The 21859-nt window shown below is 49.1% G+C and overlaps 1 protein-coding gene across 2 annotated transcripts in view; it reads left to right on the forward strand.

Moving 5' to 3' along the window:
• Window positions 1-21000, forward strand: part of Dok5 (docking protein 5) — a 136689-nt gene extending 115689 nt beyond the window's left edge. For both annotated transcript variants that reach the window (NM_001109344.2, XM_087653995.1), the window contains exons 7-8: window positions 13615-13735; window positions 20488-21000. In NM_001109344.2, the coding sequence (NP_001102814.1) occupies window positions 13615-13735; window positions 20488-20552 (186 nt within the window). In that variant the 3' untranslated portion in view covers window positions 20553-21000. The remainder of the gene's footprint in view (window positions 1-13614; window positions 13736-20487) is intronic.
• Window positions 21001-21859: the final 859 nt, after the last annotated feature.

Consider the following 21859-nt stretch of genomic DNA (forward strand, 5'->3'; position numbering starts at 1 on the left):
TTCTCCTGTCTCTACCTCCCCAGCACTAGGATTTTTTGCTTTATGCATTAACTAGTAAGATTTTACCTTATTTTTAAAGTGCAGGGTGTGTGCTCTCTCTTCCCCTCCCTCTCTTCCCCTCTCCTCCTCTCTTTTTCCCTGCTCCCTCCCTCCTTCCCTCCCTCCCTCTCCTTTTCCCTCTCAGTCTCTCTCCCCCACTCCCTCTTTCCCCTGAACATGTGTGTGTGTGTTGTGTGTGTGTGTGTGTGTGTGTGTTGTGTGTGCACATACGCACACGCATGTGTGCAGGTGCTCCTCAGAGGCCAGAGGAGGGCATTGGATCTCCAGAAGATGGAGCTCTAGGCCACTGTGAGTCACCTGAAAACCGAATCTGGTCCTCTCCAAGGGTAGTCCCTGCTTCTAACCACCAAGTTATCCTTCCAGCCCTGAAATGTACAATAAAGTTGAAGTCTACTGTGGGAAGGGTGGCTGGTGTACAAACTCACGAACCTCTGATTGTCATGGTCATGGCTGCACTTGTCTGTGTAGGCACAAGGCTCAAAGGTTTGTAGGATGGGCAAAATATTACATTACAGACAGAAAACAAACCAAAACCATCAATGACAGAAAAAAAAAAAACAGGTACCAAACTCCCTAACCCCCCAACCCCCCCCACGAGGCCCACAGAAGGTTCAGGTTCTGAGCAGGGCTGTTTTAAATGGCATGGGACACCAAGGCCCTAATGATGCCTCCTACAAAGGGCAGGAGGGGAATTTCTTCAGTAAGAAGACAGACAGTTACCCAAAGCAAAGGGAGCAATGGCTTTGTTTTACGAGTGTGGTTGAGGACTCATATGGCTCTGAATAACTTGATGTGAATCACTTTCATTTCCCATGAAAATAATCACTGGGGTGCATCTGGTGCATGGCGGAGAGCTACACTTGGCACGTTGGACCCACATGGTGGATTTCGCAAGCAGTCTGCTTGTCAAAGACACAATGGAGGCTTTCTCTCAGCCAGCTTCCTGCTCACCATGTCCTGTGTCCTTTGCAAGATTTTTCTTAGCAGGAAACAAATGAGCCTGTTTCCACCCCTCGCTGTCTGCTTTCCTTCCTTCCTTCCTTCCTTCCTTCCTCCTTTTTTTCTCTTTCCCTTCCCCTTTTTCCTTTCTCCCACCATCTTTCTTTTCTGAGAATATGTGTGTACTTTCATGGGCATATGTATGTTTTCACATGTCCGGGCAGCATGTGTGTGGGCACATGGGTGGACGGCAGTTGTCAATCTTGAATACCACTTCTTAGGCACTGTTTGTCGTGGTTATCTTTGTTATTGCTGTGTTTGAGGTGGGGTTTCTTCACTGGCCTGGAGCTGGGTGTGCAGATGATAGGATGGTTCTCTTTGGATGATGGAGGAGCTCACGTTTGATCAGTTCATTCATGAAGCATTTAAGATCTACTCACTTCTAGGTGCCTACTCTGTGCCTGGTGTCCTGAAAGGCACTGGGTTTAAAAGCATGCTTGAGAGACCTTTGCTCTCAGGAAGGAGAATGCTGTTCAGAAGAGAGCACGCCCTCCTTTGTAGACAAAGCAGTGCCAATGTGGAATCTGATTGTTGTGTGGCCAAAGCTGGGCTTGCAACTACTTCTTGGACATAGAGGAACAGAAAAATGGTCTATTGTTCAAAGTCAGTCTTCCAGCTCTAGGGCAGGGCCTGCCTGGCATATAGAAATGCATTGGAGTGTGGAAATGCATGGGAATATAGACATGCATTGGAGTATGGAAATGCATGGGAGTATAGACATGCATTGGAGTATGGAAATGCATTGGAGTATAGACATGCATTGGAGCATGGAAATGCATGGGAGTATAGACATGCATTGGAGCATGGAAATGCATGGGAGTATAGACATGCATTGGAGCATGGAAATGCATGGGAGTATAGACATGCATTGGAGCATGGAAATGCATGGGAGTATAGACATGCATTGGAGCATGGAAATGCATGGGAGTATAGACATGCATTGGAGCATGGAAATGCATGGGAGTATAGACATGCATTGGGGTATGGAAATGCATTGGAGTATGGACATGCATTGGAGTATGGAAATGCATGGGAGCATAGACATGCATGCAGTAAGTGGATGAATGAACTCAGACTGCAGAATTCTCACCTAGAGACAAGGGCTGATGGGATCGAGCTGGGGCAGGGGAGCTGATAGTTGGAGCTATGCACAGAGCTCCACGTTGGACAGTTTGGATGGATGGAGTGGTCATTTAAGCCACAGAAAACAGTTGCAGCTCCTCTCTGCTCTGAGTCCCTGAGCCTTTTCTCCGCCATTTTCACAACCATCGTTGGAGCTAGGAGCTGGACTTTAAATCCCATTTAGTTTATTTTTACACAAGCACGTGCGTGTAAAATTTAACTAAGTGCAAACTTATGATGGTGTACATGCTGAGTCCTGCCTTCCCTTCTCCTGTCGGTACAGATCTCATTTCCCTCTCTCTTGATTAGAAACTCCTACAGCTTGGTGCAGGCAGGCTTGGTGGCGCGGGACTGTACTCTCACCTACTTGTGGCTCCTTGTGCTGTTTGTCAAGAGTTCATGGCCAGGGTTGTCAGCAGCGAACCACTGGGTCCCGCTTGCTGTGTTTCATTTTAGCAGGTGTGGGGAGGGCACTGCTGTGCTCAGCTTCCTGTGTCTCTGAGCAAGTGCCTTCTGGGTAGCACTGTGACCTCCATTCCTAGAGGTCCGGACTTCACAGCGAGTGGTGGGAGAGTTCAAGGACCGGACTCCTTGGCCCAGGACGACAGGAAGAAGATGGAGTGTACCCTTAGGAACAGTGACTCTCTCAAGCACAAAGAGCAGAACAGGAGCTACGGATAGCTCGGGGGTTCATGCTTAAACACACTTTACAGGGACAACAGTTCCACAGCAGGGCACAAGGTTCCTTGCGTGCACACATCATCGCTTGGGAAGCAGAGTGTCAACCTGGCACAATGTCCTGCTTGGGTGAATGCAGGGGCACGAGCTGGCTTTGCCAGCACTCCGACCTTGGAATGTTCATGTCTTGTTTGTTTAGGTGGTCCGGAGCAGGCTGTGAGTTCTCTCCCTGGAGAGCATTGGATCCTGATGATGCCGCTATGCTTAGGGCTAGGCCTGCAGAGGAAGGAGAGTGCTCAAAAGCATAGGCTGGTCTCTGTGTCCCTTGGTAATCACCGCTCCCCCTACCCCCCAAATACCATGAGGCTGTCCCACCAAGACTACAGGAAAGTTGTTTAGCACTGTCTGTGTCTCCTGGGTTCCGGAGGACTGGTTGCTGTCACTTAGCCTAACGATTAGCATTTTAAGTAGTTTGTATTGACTGAACTCTTCAAGGGGGAGGAGGCTGGAGGAAGGCAGCAGGGGGATTTATCTCAATCCATAAGGCCGGAGCAGCGTCTACAAGATGTATTCCTGAGAAGCCGCTGCTGTTTGACAAACCCGGGAAATGCAGATCTGTTGGGCGTGGTCCACATTTTTGCCACTCCGTGAGCATACACTTGGTTTTCAAAGCCTTTAAAAGAAAATCCCTCCTCCTCCGGTAAGAAGACTCTTCATGTTTAAGGTTGACCATCTGGTCCGGATTCCGTCGAAGTACACTTGACATTTAAGATCTGGTTCAAAACCCGTTCCCCATTTCCAGATAAGTGAGCAGCCCTCCCTTCAGTTTAGAGGCTTGGGATTACTTTGGTTCCTCTGAGAGCCTTTTCTAACACCTTTTTCGCTTCTGGTTTTCATTTTTGGAGGAGAGTAGGGGGCTGGGACTGGAGATGGGGGTGGGTGGGAGGTTGTCACACCACCATGCTTGGTGGAATGCACGTCCCTTTAAGTCCTTTCCTGGGCACAGGACCATGCACCTCATCTTTCTGAGAAGGGGACCCACCCACCCAGTCCTTAGTGTTTACTCAGAGTTGCCGAGGCAACCAATGAGCAGGGTGCTGCGTACCAGGGGGGAAAGCTGGGGCTTATTATAAAATGCATTCATTTAGGGTTGAACGTGGCATTAAACGCAAATAGCGCCAAAGAACTTGCCCTTCCAGTTTACCTCCTTGAATCTCTCCCATACGCAATTATCCAGCGTACCCCGTTGGCCTTATGCGTCTTGATAAATTAATTCATCCCACAAGTATGAGAATGTCCTCATACTTCCAAGGGTACATCCCAAGATTCCAAGATCCCTGAGAGGTGACTGGTGTCGTTGCCAGTGACTAACCCCCTCCTCTCCATATATATGTATATATGTATATGTGTATGTGTATATGTGTATGCATGTATATATGTATATGTGTATATATGTATATATATGTATATGTGTATATGTGTATGTCTGTATATATGTATATATCTTAATATATATAAATTATAATATATGTTAAGGGAAGATTGCAGTAATGAACACATATTTAGGAAGCACAGACGGTGGCTAGATAGTATTTAAATTCATTCCAGTGACAAGCTGTCCCTTGGAGCCTGCCTAGGAAACTGCTACTCCTTGCCTTTAAATCTATTTTCTACCATTTCCCGAAGAGTCGACTCTTTTCTTCCTGGCGATTACAGTCCGGTCTGTTGCACGACAACCTGGAGGTTCTTTAAGAGCAAAAGTGAAATCGCCAACGCGCTGCTTCCCGAGACGTCGCAGCAACACTTAGAAGTAATTTTCGAGTCAGTCGAAAACCGTTTTAACGTGCAAATCAGAATTAAAATTTAAAGCCGGTTTGAAGATTGGCCGTTGGAGCGGCCGTCTCTATTTTGGCTTTCTGGATGAAAATTGGGGTCAGCAAGAAAAGAGTTTCAGGAAGGAGAGTGGGTCATCTTAAAATGCAGAGCCTCCCCTGCTAAATAAAACACGGGCAGAAAGCAAGCAACATGGGTTACAGTGTAGGGCGTGGGCGGTGGCGTCATGGCGCACGACAGGTCCAAAGGTGTTAGGACAGGCCTATGCTGGCATGGGAAGGGGAGGTGCTCTGTAACTATCCATCAGCTAGCTGGCATCACGTGTGATACATACTTTAATTTTTAACCATACGTATGCATGTGTGTCTCTGGGTGGGCATGCATAGGCACCTGTAAGTTGCAGGGGTGGCCGGAAGAAGGTGCTGGATCCCCTGGAACTGGAATTATAGGCCGTTGTAGGCTGCTCAGTGGTGGATGCTGGGGTTGGAACTCGAGTCCTCTGCAAGAGCAGTGTGCACTTTATTTTTTGAGATCTTGTTTTTATTCTATATGTATATGAGTGTTTGCCAGTTTGTACTACGTACATTGCATGTGTGCAGTGGTCTGAAAGGCAGATGAGAACGTTACACCCCTGGGACTGGTCCAGACAAATGGGAGTTGCCATGTGAGTGCTTGGGAATTGAACCCAGATCCTCCGGGAGATCAGCCAGTGCTTTTAACCACCGGGCAATCTCTTTAGCTCCTATTATTCACTTTTTGAAACAGATAGACAAGAAACATAACAGCACGTTATCTGTCTTTCTTGGTTGCTTGCTTGGAGCTGATTTAGGATCTGCCGTAGATATACTCCTGTACGTCCTAAACACAACAAAATTTATCAATTGTGTGAGAGAGCACAATATATTACAAGTCTTAGGAATGGGTCATAAATATCGCAAATATTGGAATACTTTCCCCGTCTTGCTGCCAGGCAAAAATATTTTCAGACCCACAGTCTGAGTTGCCTTTGAGTGTATCAAGCCTTCTCGGGCAGGAAAGGAGTCTGAGCTTGGCGCAACTTCCGTGGTGGACGCCTGATTCCGTAACTGTTCTGTAAGTAACTGAAAGCTGCAGGAAGGTTTCATGCCATCTATTCTACTTATTTAGCAAGTGTCTGTGATTAAATACTGACCCAAAGTAACACGGCGGGTGGGGAGAGGAGAAAGTTATTTAGTTTACAGGTTATAATCCACCACTGAGGGAAGCTCAGGGCAGGAACCTGGAGGTCATAATTGAAGTAGAGGCCATGAAGGGGCGTGGCTTGCTGGAGAGGCCATGAAGGGGCATGGCTTGCTGGAGAGGCCATGAAGGGGCGTGGCTTGCTGGAGAGGCCATGAAGGGGCGTGGCTTGCTGGCTCGCTCTGGGCTGATGCTCAGCTAGCTCCTTTTTCTTGTACACCAGGCCACCTGCCTGGGGACTGTACCCACAGTAGGCTCTCTCTGTTGATCAGCAATCTGAAAGTTCTCTACAGCCTAAATTGATTGATGTGACTCAACTGAGGCTTCCCCTCCCCTGGAGCATCAATTTGACAACAAGACAGCTAGGGCGTGGGGCACAGAGTTGGAAGGTGAAATGGGGTGGAGATTTAATTGTGCCATAGATGGGAAAGTGGGAGGAAACTGGAGAAGCCGATGGCCAGGATGGGAGATGCCAAGAGACTGTTAAACATGGGGCGGAAGGAGAACGGGAGATAGCTGCTTCTCTCCCTCCCTCTCCTTCTCCCCTCCCCTCCTCTGTCTCTCTCTGACTGTTGTCTCATCTGGCTTAACTTTGCTATAGTTTATGCTTAAAACATCCTGGAATTTTGATATAAACACACGTGCATGCACACATGTACACACAAACACATGTACACACATACACATATGCATGCATGCACACACAAATTCACACACATACATAGGAATGCACACACCCATTCACACACATACATAGGAGGCATACACACATACACATTTGCACAATGCATCCATAAACACATGTGCACACATACACACATGCATTTGCACCCATATGCACACATATGCACATGCACACACATGCATACATATCTGAACACACATGTGAGCATGCACTTACACATATGCACACACATATACATGCATACACGCATACACGCACACATACACATATGTGTGTACACACACATTCATACACATGCATAGGCATACACACATACATGCTTGCACACACGCACCCATAAACACATGTGCACACATACATATACAAACATTTGCACACAGATGCACACACATACACATGCATGTACATATCCACACTGACATATCCACACATACATATCTGAACACACATGTGAACATATACAATGCATACACACATATGCACACACATACGCGCCTGCACACATACACACAGTTGAGGACGTTATGGGAGTTGCATGGGCTTAGCTGGGAATATACCTCAGGTGGGAGAGTACCTACTGAACATGAAGGGAGCCGTGGGCTTCATCTCCAGCATCACATAAACCAGGTGTAGTAGCACACGCCAGTGATCTCGGCACTTAGGAGGCAGAGGCGAGAAGAGAAGAAGTTCAAGGTCACCCTTGACTTTACAGTGAATTTGAAGCTACAGAGACCTTGCCTTAAAGAAGGAAGGAAGCAAGGGAGAGGGGAGGGGGAGGGAAGAAGGCATGGAGAGAGGAAAGAAAGAATTAAGGAAAGAAAAAGAGAGAAATAATTATATGAGCTTTGGAAGCCTCTTAGGAGGAAAATACACGGAAGGACAGTGATGGCTCCTGACACATGTGATCCACTGTCCAACAGTATCCTGACACATGTGACCCACTGTCCAACAGTATCCTGGGGCCACTCATGCTCTCAGGACCAGGACAAATGGATGGCAAGGACAATATTGTTTGCACATAGTCATTGCCTGAGTCCTCCCTGGGTTATTTCTGATGGAAACCAGGGGAAGTCAGTTAGCCCAAGAAGGGTGAGTTCAGGACTTCTTGAGTCAAAAGGATTTGCTGACATTCTGACGAATGTTTGCTTCTGAGTAGGTGCAGACCAGGGTCCCATGTCCTGTGTCCTGGGACTGGCAGCAGCAGAAGGAATTCCACCTAGCCATGTGGTTCCATTTCTCCACATAGCTCTATTGCAGAAACAGATGGCTTCTGGATCAGGACAGTGCGGGGGAAGATTACAGCGAGGCCCCTGCTGCTGGGCACTCCTTGGCTTGGATTCTTGATGGGTACACGTTCCTGTCAGACAGAAGGAGTTCAGAGCCCACGGACTTTGGCAGGTTTGGGAGGTTCAGCTGCTGTTAGTTCACAGGTTTTGTGGAGGCCTCATAACCTGGTCATTAGAATTTTTCTCTCTGGAGGTGGTTGGTAGGATTTTCTTACTAGAGGAGGGAACTTGGCAGACAGCCTCCCTTTCCCCTTTAGCTGCAAGCGTTGGGAGGGCTACTAAAGGACTTGCTAAGGCATTGACACTCACCTCACATGCTCTCACCAGTGGCCACTCGAGTCTCCAGAGAAGGAGTATCTAATCCAAAGCCTGAGAATCGCATACAGCCAAGGATATTTATGGACGCAGCTCAGTAAACATCCATAAACTTTATGAGACTGCATTTCTCCATCTTGGGGGGGGGGGTAGTTCAACTGTGAAATTCTCAATCCTGAACTTTGCAAGTGATGATTCTGTGTTGTCATGTCCAATGGTTGGAATGTGCCTGGGCTCTAACTTTCTCTGATACCACTCCATGGGAAGCTAAGCACCCAGCTACAATCTCATGCATTCTGAGCAACTCGTATCATTGGTAGACAATTTGTGGCTTCGATGAGGATGTCCATGAGTTAGAAACATACACCTCTTTAAGCTGTGTAGTTAATGGTTACATTTAGAACTATGAGGCTGCAGTCAGTTGCAGAACATTTCCGCTGTCTCCTAAGAAAACCCTGCACATGGGGGACATCCACTTCCCCAGAGAGTCATCTCTCCTCAGAACCTCTTATAAATGGGAAGATTACTATTATGCTATTTATAGCGGCTTCCTTGACCAAGTACAATTATTTCAGGTCCATACATGTGATCACATGCATTAGATCCGCTTTCTTTTTTTTATGACAATCTGATTTAATTTTTAAGATTTATTTGTTTTATGTGTATGGGTGTTTTGCCTGCCCATGTGCCTGTGCACCATGTGCATGCAGTACCCATGGAGACCAGCAGAGGGCGCCGTATTCCTGGAACTAGAGTTACAGATAATTGCGAGCTGCCACGTGGTTGCTGTGCACGGGGCCTCTGTAGGGGCAGCCAGGGCCTCTTAGCCGCTGAGCCATGTCTCCAGCCTCTACTGATGTTTTTGTTAATGTGTTTGTGGTTCATTGACTGCTCTTTACAACCCTGGGAAGAGAGACTTGGAAGAACCAGCACCGTTCTCCGGCAGCATGGCGCTTTTAGTCCATTTGTGACCCCATGGGTCGTACAGGTTAGGTCGACTGCCTTGAGTATTTCATGGCACTGCACAACACTGGGAGTCTCTTAGCCTGGGTCAGAAAGAGCCCTGTGTGCATCCCTATGGCACGGGGACAGGGTGGGAGGAGGACAAGGAATTTGTGGTCTGCAGGAGGCGGAAGAGCACCTGAGGGGCAAATGATGAGATGATTAGAATGAGAGTCCTAAGTCTGAGGTGAGGTAGCATTGCCTTACCCTGTGAGGAGCAGTGGACACGTGAATCCTTAGCAGATTTCAGGGCAGCAGGAGGGGGTGTGTGAAGGGGTGAGGGAGAGGGGAGATGGGAAGGGTTGTTGAGAAGTAGAGAGGCCCTCAGGCCTGGGAGCAGAAGTGCAATGGCCTCCAGTCATGGTTGGAAGTTGCTGTACTGAGGGGTGAAGGTGGTGGTGGTGGTGGCGGCGGCAGCCTTGAGGCCCCAGACCAGAGTGTGGGAGGGAAAGGAGCACTGCCTCCAAGCAGCCAGTCTGGTCGCTTGGCAGCACTTGGCTCCTTAGCTGGTTGAGAGGCTTGGCCCATTCTTCCAACTTGCAGGCTTCATGACTCACTCACTGTACTGAGAAAGAGAGAGAGAGAGAGAGAGAGAGAGAGAGAGAGAGAGAGAGAGAGAGAGAGAGAGAGAGAGAGAGAGAATATGAAAGCCAGTATTCCCCTGTGGCCCTTGTTTCATGGAGAGCAGAGCACAGTGTGTGTTGGGAGAGATGGGAGGGACATGGCTGCATGGATGTCATTATCATAATGAAGTGAGAAGGGCTCCCCACTGTGGGCGGCACCATTCCCCTGGGCGAGGATCCTGGAAAGCCTATAAAAGAGACCATGAGCCTGGCTGCTGCAGCATCCATCCCAACTATGGATTCCGTGTGACCAGTCCTGTCAAGCCTCCACCTTCCTGGCTTCCCCACCTCGGTGACATGTACCTTGAATTGCTGTGTTCGTTGAGGTATTTCTATCACAGCAACAAGAAAAGAACCCTGAGAGCCAGCGTTTTCAACAGTGAACTGTTTTTCCTAAATGTTTTTAGTCCCTTATAGACCTGATCCAGACTTCATGACTGCCCAAGCTGGGCCACAGGGTGGAGGTGACTCTGTCTGCACACAAACATCTAACGTGATGCTTCCACACTTTTGAGAATGGGGGAATCTTCAAGGAGTGCTGCAGTCCCATTGTAGCGGAAGTTCCCATTGTTTTGCAAGGCTCAAGGTGATTCTTATTTACCCCAATGGGCAAGGATCAGAGAGATCGTAGAAAACATTCAAGAGTATGGAGAATGTTTTATAAAGGAGAAAGGTCCAGTTCTCTCCAGCTACCCAAATGCGATCCTCCACCACAGCGTCTAATTGATATTCCAGGGCTACTGACCCCTTTGCCTGTGTGAACTTTGAGCAGAAGCATGAAGGGGGGAACAAGTGAGCCCTCCCCACCATGAGCCCTCTGAACTGTGAGCCCACCCCACTGAGAACCCTCCTCACCGACAGCCCTCCCCACCGTAAGCCCTCCCCTCCAGGAGCCCTCCCCACCAGGAGCCCTCTACACTGCGAGCCCTCTGAACTGTGAGACCACCCCACTCAGACCCCTCCCCACCGGGAGCCCTCCCCACCATGCTGTCTCCATGTGGCTGGGACCCAGTGTCTCCAGGATCTTGTCACCTTTAAAGAACCATTCAGGTGTTTTCAAGTCGGATGACACAAGTCCTTTCTTGTCATTTTTCTCCAAGGGCAGGTTTTTTTTTTTTAAACTGTTCCTTTCATGGAATTGGATATTTTTTTCCAAAGGAATAAGAAGCCAGGCTTTGCACTGTTCTCCACAAAACACGACACCAGTGTCATTTTGTTCTTGTTACTAAATAAATAAGCTTTCTAAAAATACCGCCAGAGTGCCCGGCCATCCAAACATATTTGCAGCAATGTAGCAAATAATGTGAAATGACTGCTATTTCCCAAGGGTTTCCTTTATATTAGAATTTTATTGTATTAAATATAATCTTGTATTAAGAAGATCAAATCCCTGGGGTGTCCACATTCATCTTTCCCTCCCTTCACCTCTCATTGCGCGTCAATGAGGTCGGATGTCACCGCTCAAAGGTTGATTTTCCTTCTCTTTTCTTCCTGGGAGAGACCGACTCTTTTTGAGGACAGAGAAGGCTGCGGGCTCTTCCTCGACGCTCCGTGCTTACTCACCCTCCCCACCTTTCTACCTCAAGAGTCCATTTCTAGGGAAAACTACCCCATGATACCCTGTCCTCTCTAACGTCATGTGGGGGACATAGTTCGGTAACTGCAGTGATGGCCAGGATCAGAAACTCACCCCAGCAACGGCGAAGCAACACACATAAATTAAATTATCTCTGAGTGATTGCTAACTATCCTTCTCGCAAGTCGGGTCTCATGGATGCAATGAGTTTCCGTCTCCCCGGTGTGAAGCTTGATACTGTTTTACTGGAGAACGTGCGGGCTGTTGTTTGAAACCACCCAGGCTGAAGGCGCATGCGCAGGAAGTTCTTTTCTTTAAGAGGAAGTCTAAATGGGCTTGGCAGGTCACCATCACCATCATAATCACCTCTGTCAGCCTGCTGCCGCCATCACGATCAACATCACCCCCATTACATCACGACCAGCTTCAGATTGCCACCGTGTGACTGCCGTTGTCGGCACTACTCCTTATCACCATCCTCAGGATCATCGGTCATCACTGAATTATTCATCATCAACATCACCATCATCACCATCACCCCCACACCCATCATTACCATCATCACCGTCTCCACCACCATCACCACGATCAACACCATCACCATCACCATCACCACCACCATCACCCTCAACCCCTCTGTTTCATTCCCTATGTTTACTTTTCCCTGGTCAAGGGTAAGCACGTGTCCTCTCATCAAATTCTCACACAGCCCAGCAGGGCAGGGACTCAATGCTTTTCAGGTGACAACCCCGGTCTGCCGTGCCTCTTTCCTGCCACAACATAGACACCCATTTCCTTTTCTGTTGCTTAACTCTGTTTCCTGGGAAAGCTGTTACAAAGTATCCAGTTGTGCTTATAAGTAGCAACTCAGGCCTGACCCGGATGCTTACGTAACCTCCAGCTTTTCCGGATCACCAAGCATATACACAGATGAGCATCCTACACAGATCCAGGCCTTGATGAATATGGTCTCCTTTGTAAAGAGCTACAGTGGCTTACCGGGCGACCAAGGACTCAGGGTATCCAGTTAGGAAACAGTGACCTGCGTTGTGTGTTCTGTCACAAGAAGGCTGTATCGTGGACACCCGAGGCCGAAGCTCAGACGGGATGCTGTGTTCAGATGCCTTCACATCCCAGACCCTTCTACATGTGGTCCTGGCTGCTTTACTCTGGAGCTTCTGCTGGTTCCCCTGCTGTGGCAGATCAGGCCTCTGGTCTTCTCAAGATCCCGGATTTTTGGGCTGTGTTGGCCCCTTTGTTCCCTCGGGTCTTAGACCAGGGGACAGTTGAGCAAAGGCATTGTGGCCAAGCAGACAGGTTGCTTTTGTTTTCTGACACTGGTGACAGATCTAACTCGACCATTTTGAGGTGAGAAGTGGTCCTCGGCTTAGGTTGTTTTGAAGTTTGGGGTTGGCCACTGGTCCCCGTGAGCCTCTGGAGTCCCGTTGGTCTCTGGTCACGTGAACCTCTCTAACGCCATTGGTCCTGGTCTCCATGAATTTCTTTAGCCCTGTTAACCTCTGGTTCCCTTGAGCCTCTCTAGCCCCATTGGCCCCTGGTCACATGAGCCTCTCTAACGCCATTGGTCCTTGTCTCCGCGAACCTCCCTAGCCCCGTTGGTCTCTGGTTTCTGTGAGCCTCTCGAGCCCTCGCTCTCTTTCCTCAGCTGCCTTGCTGCTGTTGGCATCTGTTTACATCCTTTGTTCTTCCAAGACAGACTTTGCTTCCCTTTTTCCCACCGTGAGAAGATGCCTTCCTGCAACACCCATGTCTTGCATACCTACTATGTGTCAGGAAATAGTCTAGACCCAGAGGATAAAACTAATATTATTGTCACAAATCCTTAGCTCACCCCTATTGATTGGTCCCTACTTATTAGAAGCCCAAACAACTACATTATTTTGGCTTGGCATGGGTGTCCGACTTAACTGGGGGGTAAGGTCGCCTTCCGGGAGCTGGAGGGGTTGAGATGAATGGGAGAGTGGCCCCCAAAAGGAAGTTGGTGCTGCCAACAGGATGAAGCATGGAGCTGCCAAGCAGGTGAAGGCAGAGACTGCCCTGCCCACCACGAGTGGACCGTTAGTGTGTAGGCAGGCGTTTCTGTGGTTCTGACACTCTCCTTGTCTTCTGACTCAGGACCCGACACTCTCACTGCCCCCTCAGGTCTCCATGAGGCTCTGTCTCGATGAGTCACCTGTCTCTTCTCTTTGATCCCAGCTCCAGATGAAGAAGAGTGAGCGGGCGGCCTCGCTGAACACCGTGGTGCCCCTGCCCCGCAGTGCCTACTGGCAGCACATCACGAGGCAGCACAGCACAGGGCAGCTGTACCACCTACAAGGTAAGCAGGGCATTCGCCTGCACGGGGCTCCGTGCCCAGACGCTCACACGGGGGCCCGATAAGCTGCCGCATGCCACCATGCCGCCTCCCAAGTTGACGACCTCCATTGAGCCTCATGACCCTGGGCGCTTCCTCTGTCTGGATTCCTGATCCTCAAAGGTTTGCATCTAAGACGCTGTTCTCGGGGAATCTTTTTAAAATGTAGATTCTTGGGCCCTTAGCCAGAACCACAGCAGTTCTGGGGCTTGAGGTCCTAGGAAGAGGCACAGTAAGCTGTCTTTTGGAAGGACACTTGTACAAAGTCTGGCCCAGAGCTAGAGTCCAGGTTCTAGAAACAGTCCTCTGGGCTCAAGACGAATGGGTTAACATCATTAGGGAACTGTCAGCTATGTGGAGGCTCTGGACTTTCTCCAGCTATTTTAAAACAGGAGGGGGTGGGGCTCTTCCAGCCTGTAGTGCTTGATCAAGACTGAGGTGCTTCTCCTGAACGATCTTGGTAGGAACCATTGCTCTAGGAGGGTGAGATCTCTTGCTCTTGAGAAACAAACCCTCTGAAGTACAGTGCAGGTCTGATCTCTGGGAGACTAAAAGATTTCCCAATTCAACACTGGACTTAAAAAAAACTTACCCATTTCAATGTGCCCTCTGATACTTAGGCACAAGGGAATTGGCTCACTCACGCCTGACTGACATGTAAGCCAACGAACAAACCTGTGTGGGGCTTCCTTGCTGCAGGACCTGATCATGTGTGCAGCCCTACACTGACACTGGGAAGAGCCTGCCGGTGACTGAGCTCACAGAAATGATGAATGTGGTGGCCTAAGTTCATTTCTGTTGCTGTGACGGCTACCCTGACCAAGAGTGACACGGGGAGGGTTTATTGTAGCTCACAGCTCCAGGCTGTAGTCTATGCAGGGGAAGTCAAGACAGGCACTCACGCAGCTGGTCATCTAACATCCGTAGCCAAGAGCAGAGAGATGGCTAAATGGGCCAGGGATGTGGAATAAATGGATGGATGGATGGATGGATGGATGGGTGGATAGATGGATGGATAGATGGATGATAGATGGATGGATGGTTGGGTGGATGATGGATGAATGGATGAGTGGATGGGTGGTGGGTGGATGATGGATGGATGGATAGATGGATGGATGGGTGGATAGGTGGGTGGATGGATGGATGAGTGGTAGCTGGATGAGAACTGGATAATCATAGAAAAAGCCATCTTTTGTCATCCATATCTGCTCTGTGCTCAAGCCACACAGCTGCCCTTCAGTGCTTCCTGCTGACAACCCTCCCTTGGTTGTTTTCCTCCTCCTCCTCCTCCTCCTCCTCCTCCTCCTCCTCCTCCTCCTCCTCCTCCTCCTCCTCCTCCTCCTCCTCCTCCTCCTCCTCCTCTTCCTCCTCCTCCTCTTCTTTTAATTTTCTGGAATATACTGCCATCCCCACAACTCTACAACTCTAGTTCCTCCGTCCTCACTTGCCATGTCTCCCCCTTGGACTCTTCTGTCTGTTGTTGGTGCAGAAACCTGGTTAGCGGCACCCCGAGATGAAGGGGCCAGGCTGGGCAATGGGACCCAGACCACAGTTGGAATTTCATTGTTTATCAGTAATGGCTACATTTCTGGGAAGCCATAGTGTCCAGGAAGGTGGGCATGACACAACTGCTTCCATCCTGGAGTCTTCTGGGTCACTCACGGGTTCACCGTCGTCGTCGTCTGCTGAAAGGTGGGGTGTGAGAAAGTACTGTCTTCCTTCTTCTTGAGATAAGATCTGGTCCCAAACTCACTGTGTAGCCAAGGAGGGCCTTGAGCTTCTGATGTCTTTGTCTCCATATCCCGATGGCTGGGATTGCAACAGGGATTGCAACATTGTACCTGGAGGGCAGAACCCGGAGCTTCGTGCGTGCGAACGGTCTCCCAACTGAGCCTCTTCCAAGCCCCACTGGGTCTTCCTGACTCAATGTTCCTCATGCTAGCGACTGTGCATAGATGTTGGAGGATGGATCCTGAGTGCCTGGATAACTCTCCAGGTTGACTTTGCCCAAATTACCTACCTCGATGGAGTCCACGCTGAAGTTTCCTGGCATCTCTATGTGATTAGTCTAAACATCAGAATTTATCACACTGATTTGAGAAAAATAGGCCTAACCTTCCCGAATGTAGGCCTAGGGTGCCACCTGCTGGTAAGCGCAGGAATAGCTTTTTTTTTTTTTTTTTTTTTTTATTGGCGCAGTGACTTGTGCTTTGTTCATGAAGGTGTGCTCAATTGTGCTCAATTCATCCTCTCTGCCCCTCCCACGTTTTCCGGTCTCCGTGTAGAAGAACTCTTCTGTGGTTAGGAGAATACAGAGTGAACACGCGAAGGACCTTTAGCGTAAAATCTGGGAGAAATCCATGAAAGAGAGACAGTGAACATTATTTTGTTAACCCGCATATCCGAAGGAGCCTTTCAGCAGTGCAACAGATTAAAAAAAATAAATAAATAAAAGATTTCACAATGCAGACGATGGCGAAAAGTCCACAATGTAAAAACTGGAACCCTGCAAAGATAGTTCTATGGTCAGGCCAGCGAGGCTCCTCAGTGGGTAAGTACATCAGGCACTGAACCGGACGCCCCGGGTTCCATACCGAGGGCCCTGGTGATGGGGGAGAGAATTCATTCCCCCAAGTTGCTCTCCATAAGTAAAGCGTTAAAAAAGAAAGTTATTCTCTGAGGAACACCAAATATACTAGCGACTTAAATCTGGTAACCTGGGAAGGATTTCTTTTTATTTGGTACTAAAACTTTAGGAACCAGAAGAGGTATTGATGCCTCTGAGGTTGGCCATCTAGTGAGGACTTCCTGTTCTCTCTTTCCTCATCTCTGTGTGCTCCTCTTGGACCCCGTGCCTGTTTATCGAGCATATCCTTTTTTTCCTTTTTTTCTTTTTCTTTTTTTCGGAGCTGGGGATCGAACCCAGGGCCTTGTGCTTGCTAGGCAAGCGCTCTACCACTGAGCTAAATCCCCAACTGAGCATATACTTTTGCTAGCACCGTTCCTACTGGCAGCTTTCAAGCTAATGGGGAGTCATGAGTGGCAACGAATTAGACATTTGTCTCAAATATGACACATCAACAGTCACAGGGAATGTGTTTATGGTTTTTATAGAAAGTGTTCACACAGAGGGAGGCGTAGTTACTGGCTTGAGGGTCTTGTCTAGATCATGTAGCTGTCAGAAGCTCTAGAAGAGGCAGCCACATGGAGGGTTAGGGAGAAAAAACAAACCTTCTCCTCCTCCTCCTCTTCTTCCTCCTCCTCCTCCTCCTCCTCATCTTTCTCTTCCTCCTCCTCCACCACCTCCTCTTCCTCTCTCAGAAGTGGGTGGACAGCGCTCTAGCACCTCATCTTCTGTCCGAAGTCAAACCTGGCTTTCACGCCTCACTGAAGAATTCACTTTAGCTGCCGGCTCTCACTTGGCCCTTCAGGGTCGTCTGTCAGTTTTCCTGGAAGCTTCTGGAGTTTAAGGAGCTGCTGACAAGGGCCTCACACTTGACTCAAGATGTGGATTTTTCCTGAATGCCATGTTTAGGGTTTCTGCCCCCGGCAGGAAATTGTTATCAAACCACAATGAAGACATACTGGAGTATATACCAGCGAGTTCTAGGACTACCCATGGACACGGTGTCTCCATGTTGCAGCGTGGGCATCAGAAAGAGACTAGAACACATGTTTAGATTGCCTGGGAGTGAGAAGTGACATTTAACACCTGTCACCACCCCTGCAGGCCAGGGATTTATTTAGTCTGGGTTTAGATTCAAAGCTTGCAAGTGTCCAAGCTTTTGTGTCTGTCTTTAAAAATAATTTTGTGTGTGTGTGTGTGTGACATATACAATGGTGGAGTGTGTGTGAGGTCATGTTTGTGTGCATGTGTGTGAGGAGGTCATGTGTGTGTCTGTGTAAGTATGCATGTGTGCATATATGTGTGTACCTGTATGTGTGCATGTGTGCCTATGTATGTGTGTCTGTGTGCATGTGTATGCCTGTGTGCATATGTGTGCCTCTGTGTGTACATGTGTGCATATGTGCATGTGCATATGTGTGTGCCTGTGTGCATATGTATGTCTCTGTGTGTACATGTGTGTATATGTGCATGCGCATATGTGTGTGTCCCTGTGTGTGCACCATGCACTGATGGTATGTGTGTGAGGAGGTCATATGTGTGTGCATTTGTGTATATGTGTGTGCTTGTGTGTATATGTGCATGCGCATATGTGTGTGTCCCTGTGTGTGCACCATGCACTGATGGTATGTGTGTGAGGAGGTCATATGTGTGTGCATTTGTGTATATGTGTGTGCTTGTGTGTGTACATGCATGCATATGTGTGTGTGCAGTGCATGTGTGCATGTATGCATATGTGTGTGTGCCTGTGTGTGCAGTGCATGTATGTATGTGTGCATATGTGTGTGTGCCTGGGGGTGGGTCATGCATTGATGGTATGTGTGTGAGGAGGTCAGAGGTCAGCTTTTGGGATTCGATCTCTCCTTCCACCATGTGGATTCTGAGGACTGACCCCGGATTGTCAGGCTTGGAGGCAAGCACCCACAGAGCCATTTCATTCCCCCCAAGCCTCGGTTCTCTTTGTGTCTGTCTCCGTCTGAGGCAGAGATTGGGTTAGCTCTGCAAATGGTTTCGGCTCCCAAATCCCCGTGCACCTCCCTTAGTCCTCAGTAGGACCGAGCAGGAGAATGAAAGGCTTCTTCCCTTTCATCTTGTAGAAGTGGGAGATGAGTTCCTGTCAGTTTCTTCTGGGGGGTAGGGAGGGTGATGGTGGCTGAGGCCTAAGGACTCAGTCAGGGCTGTGGGGACAGAGGAAGGGGAAGTCAGCTGAAGGCCCTGGAGCCGCAGAGCCACACGGCAGCGACGTTCTGCTCTTGGCTCCATGGTTCCGCTCAGCGTGATTTTGGAGGTGCTCCTGGAGCATCCACACTTGCTGGCTCTCAACGCTCCCCCTCTTCCTTGTCCCCACCTCTTTATGCCCCCTGAGAACTCCCTCAGCCCTGTGAAGCTTCTGCTTGTGCCACCCCTAGCCAGCAGGTGGCAGCAAAACATTTTGGTTTTATAAAATTAAGGGTGCTTGGCTGTGAGGCTGGGCAAGCTGGTTTCTCCAAGGCGCTGCCTTCCTTCCGGCCTCCTCCTGTGCTTCTGGATACAGTGTTACAGGGATGTACAGGCTCGCTCACTGTGTTGGCTGTTAGCAACTACTTTCTTTTACTCTCTGGCCAGTATAGAGGAAGCCTGCCAATCCCTGCGTTAATTCTGAGGTGGGGGTTAATTTCTTTCATTAATTAATTAATTAATTAATTAATTCACTTTACATCCCAATCGTAGCCCCTCCCCTCCAAGTTCCCCCCTCAGAGGGCCCCTCCCCCCATCCCTCCTTCACCCTTCACCTCCCACCCGGCACCTCAAGTCACTGCAGGACTAGGTACATCCTTTCCCACTGAGGCCAGAGGGGACAGCGCAGTTAGGGGAGCAGGATCCCCAGGCAGGCAGCAGAGTCAGGGTAAGCCCCCACCCCAGTTGTTGGGCGACTAGCATGAAGCCAAAGCTGCACATCTGCTACAGATGTGTGGGGCTGGGGGAGTCTTGATCCAGCTCCTGGATGCTCCCTGGTTGGAGTTTTCTGAGAACCCCAGGGGTGCAGCTTAGAGGACTTTGTTGATCTTCTTGTGGAGTCCCTCCCCACTCCAGGTTCCTCAGTCCTTTCCCCAGCTCTTCCACAAGATTTCCTCAGCTCCATCTAATGTTCGGATGTAGGTATCTGCATTTGTTTCAATCAGTGCTGGGTGGCACCTCTGAGAGGGCAGTTATGCTAAGCCCCTGTCTGCAGGCCTAACAGAGTATCATTAGTAGTGTCCTGCACTGGTTCTTTCCCACGGGATATATCTCAAGTTGGGCCAGTTACTGGTTGGCCATTCTCCCAGTCACTGACCCATCTTTGTCCCTGCACTTCTTGTAGGCAGGACAGATTTTGGGGGGAAGGTTTTGTGGGTGGATTGATGTGCTTATCCCTCCACTGAGAACCTGGCTACAGGAGGTGGCCACTTCAGGCTCCATATCCCCCTCTGCTAGGAGTCTCAGTTAGAATCACCCTCATGGACTCCTGGAGCCTCCCCCATCCCAGGTCTCTGGCACAAACCTAGAGATACCCCCTCCCCCATCCCCAACTTCTATCTACTCTCCTGGCCTCTCTCCCCAGGTTCTCTCAAGGGGGACATTCTTGACTTGTTCGCTTGGCTAGAAACTGAATTGGGATAGAGGAAGTTAAACAAAGTCTCCCATCTAACCTAAGCAGATGAGCAATGTCCTCTTATTCTGAGTCAGGTTTGCAAAGTGTCTACATCAAAGAGTAGGCCCCTTCCTCTTACGTTTTCCATGCATCCCCTCTGAGTACCATGACCCAGGGAAGAGCTACAGCTGAAAATTTAAGGAGTCATACAGCCACAGCGGCTAACAGACTGACCAGGGGTGAGTGCAATGGCAAACGCAAATGATACGTTAATCAGGAACTCCCAAGTGATACGTGTATTTGCATATCACTGTGAGCGACTTTAGGAATAAGGTCTCCAGTCCTGATAGGAATATGGTCTCCTGTCCTGAACGTGCCACTTCTCTCTGGTAACTTTAATCAATCGTACTACTAGCCAATTTGATTATGGGCTTTCCTTAGAGATAACTGTTTGTCCTCTCTCGATTCTTTTTGGGATAGATGTCACCAGCCCTCTGAAGCTTCATCGGACAGAGACTTTCCCAACCTACCGGTCCGAGCACTGACAGCAACCGCCAAGAGCTGTTAGCACACTTGTGCCGTATCAGCCACAGATCCACGTGCAGGAGGACGCAGAGGGACAGCCAGGGAGAGCGCAGAATGTGGAGAAGCGGCTTTGCACCCTGCTAACATGTGTGGCCATGGGAAATGCTACGGAACAACGTCTGTACATAAAATTTCCCCCCTTTCCCTTCTTTTTTTTTTGTTTTCCTTTTCTTTTTTTTTAAAGATACAGCCCTAACCTCACAGAAACATGCCGGATTATATCAACCCACCCTGTTTTTATAGCCAGACAGAAGGAGTCGGTGTCGCTACTACGGACTGATTTTCTATGGGTGACAGGTGCCCCCTTGTGCCTCTCTGAGTCTGTCCTTTTGTGGATGTGTGTGATTCTCCTTGTAAGTGTTTCAGTTGTAAGACAGTCAACATGGACAATAAAATGCCTCTTCAGTATGTGTTAGTTCTTTCCGCACTATCCCTCAGTGACTACTGCTGTGGTTCTGGCCCACTCGTGAACTCACATTTGGTTATATCCCCAGTGAGTTAAATCAACATTTCCACTCATTCTCCTCAGTGCAGAGCCCCTCAGAGGGCCTGCCAATACCACTTACAACGGAACGTGCATTCTCCCCAATCCTCTCTCACCCACAGAAAGCCTTTATTTTAGGTAAACGACTTACACAAGGCATTTTAAAATACATAGCATTGCCACCCATACGGTCTGTGGGTCCTGGCCCCACTTTTCTCTGCGCCCCAGCTCGGTGTATCTGGAGGGTGGATATACTGGGAACAGGGTTCTGTGTTGTGTTTGACACAAATGCGGCCACGGACACATCTGTTCATTCATTTATTAATCGGATCTGGAATCTTCTTGTTCCCAGTGCTCCACTGGACTCTGGGGACCTAGAGGTACAAAGACTCAGGCTCCGTTGCCAAGAAACTTAATTCCTTCCAGAGGAGGGCATCAAGGGAATGAAGGTGCAATTACAGTATTGAGTGGCACCCACTCAATGGGCCCCCAGGGGCCATGGGCTTCCGAAGAGAAGGTCACCCTGTTCTTCAGGCTGTGTCACTGGGGAGGTGCCAGATGGGAATGGAATCTTGTGACAATGAGAAGTTATGTTCTTACGAGGCTGAGAAAGCAAGTGGGGGCGGGGGGGGCACTGACCTTGCTCGCACCCTAATTAAACCTGATCTTCGGGTAAGCAGCGCTCACACGGCATTTTAAAATGGAAGTGAGGTCTAGGTTCTGCACAGAACGGGGGTACTGTTTTACAGCGCCCCTTGTATCTGGAATTCCAATCGACCTGGA

The sequence above is a fragment of the Rattus norvegicus genome, chromosome 3 (assembly GCF_021556685.1).
Source record: "Rattus norvegicus strain SHRSP/BbbUtx chromosome 3, alternate assembly SHRSP_T2T, whole genome shotgun sequence".
Taxonomy (NCBI): Eukaryota; Metazoa; Chordata; class Mammalia; order Rodentia; family Muridae; genus Rattus; species Rattus norvegicus.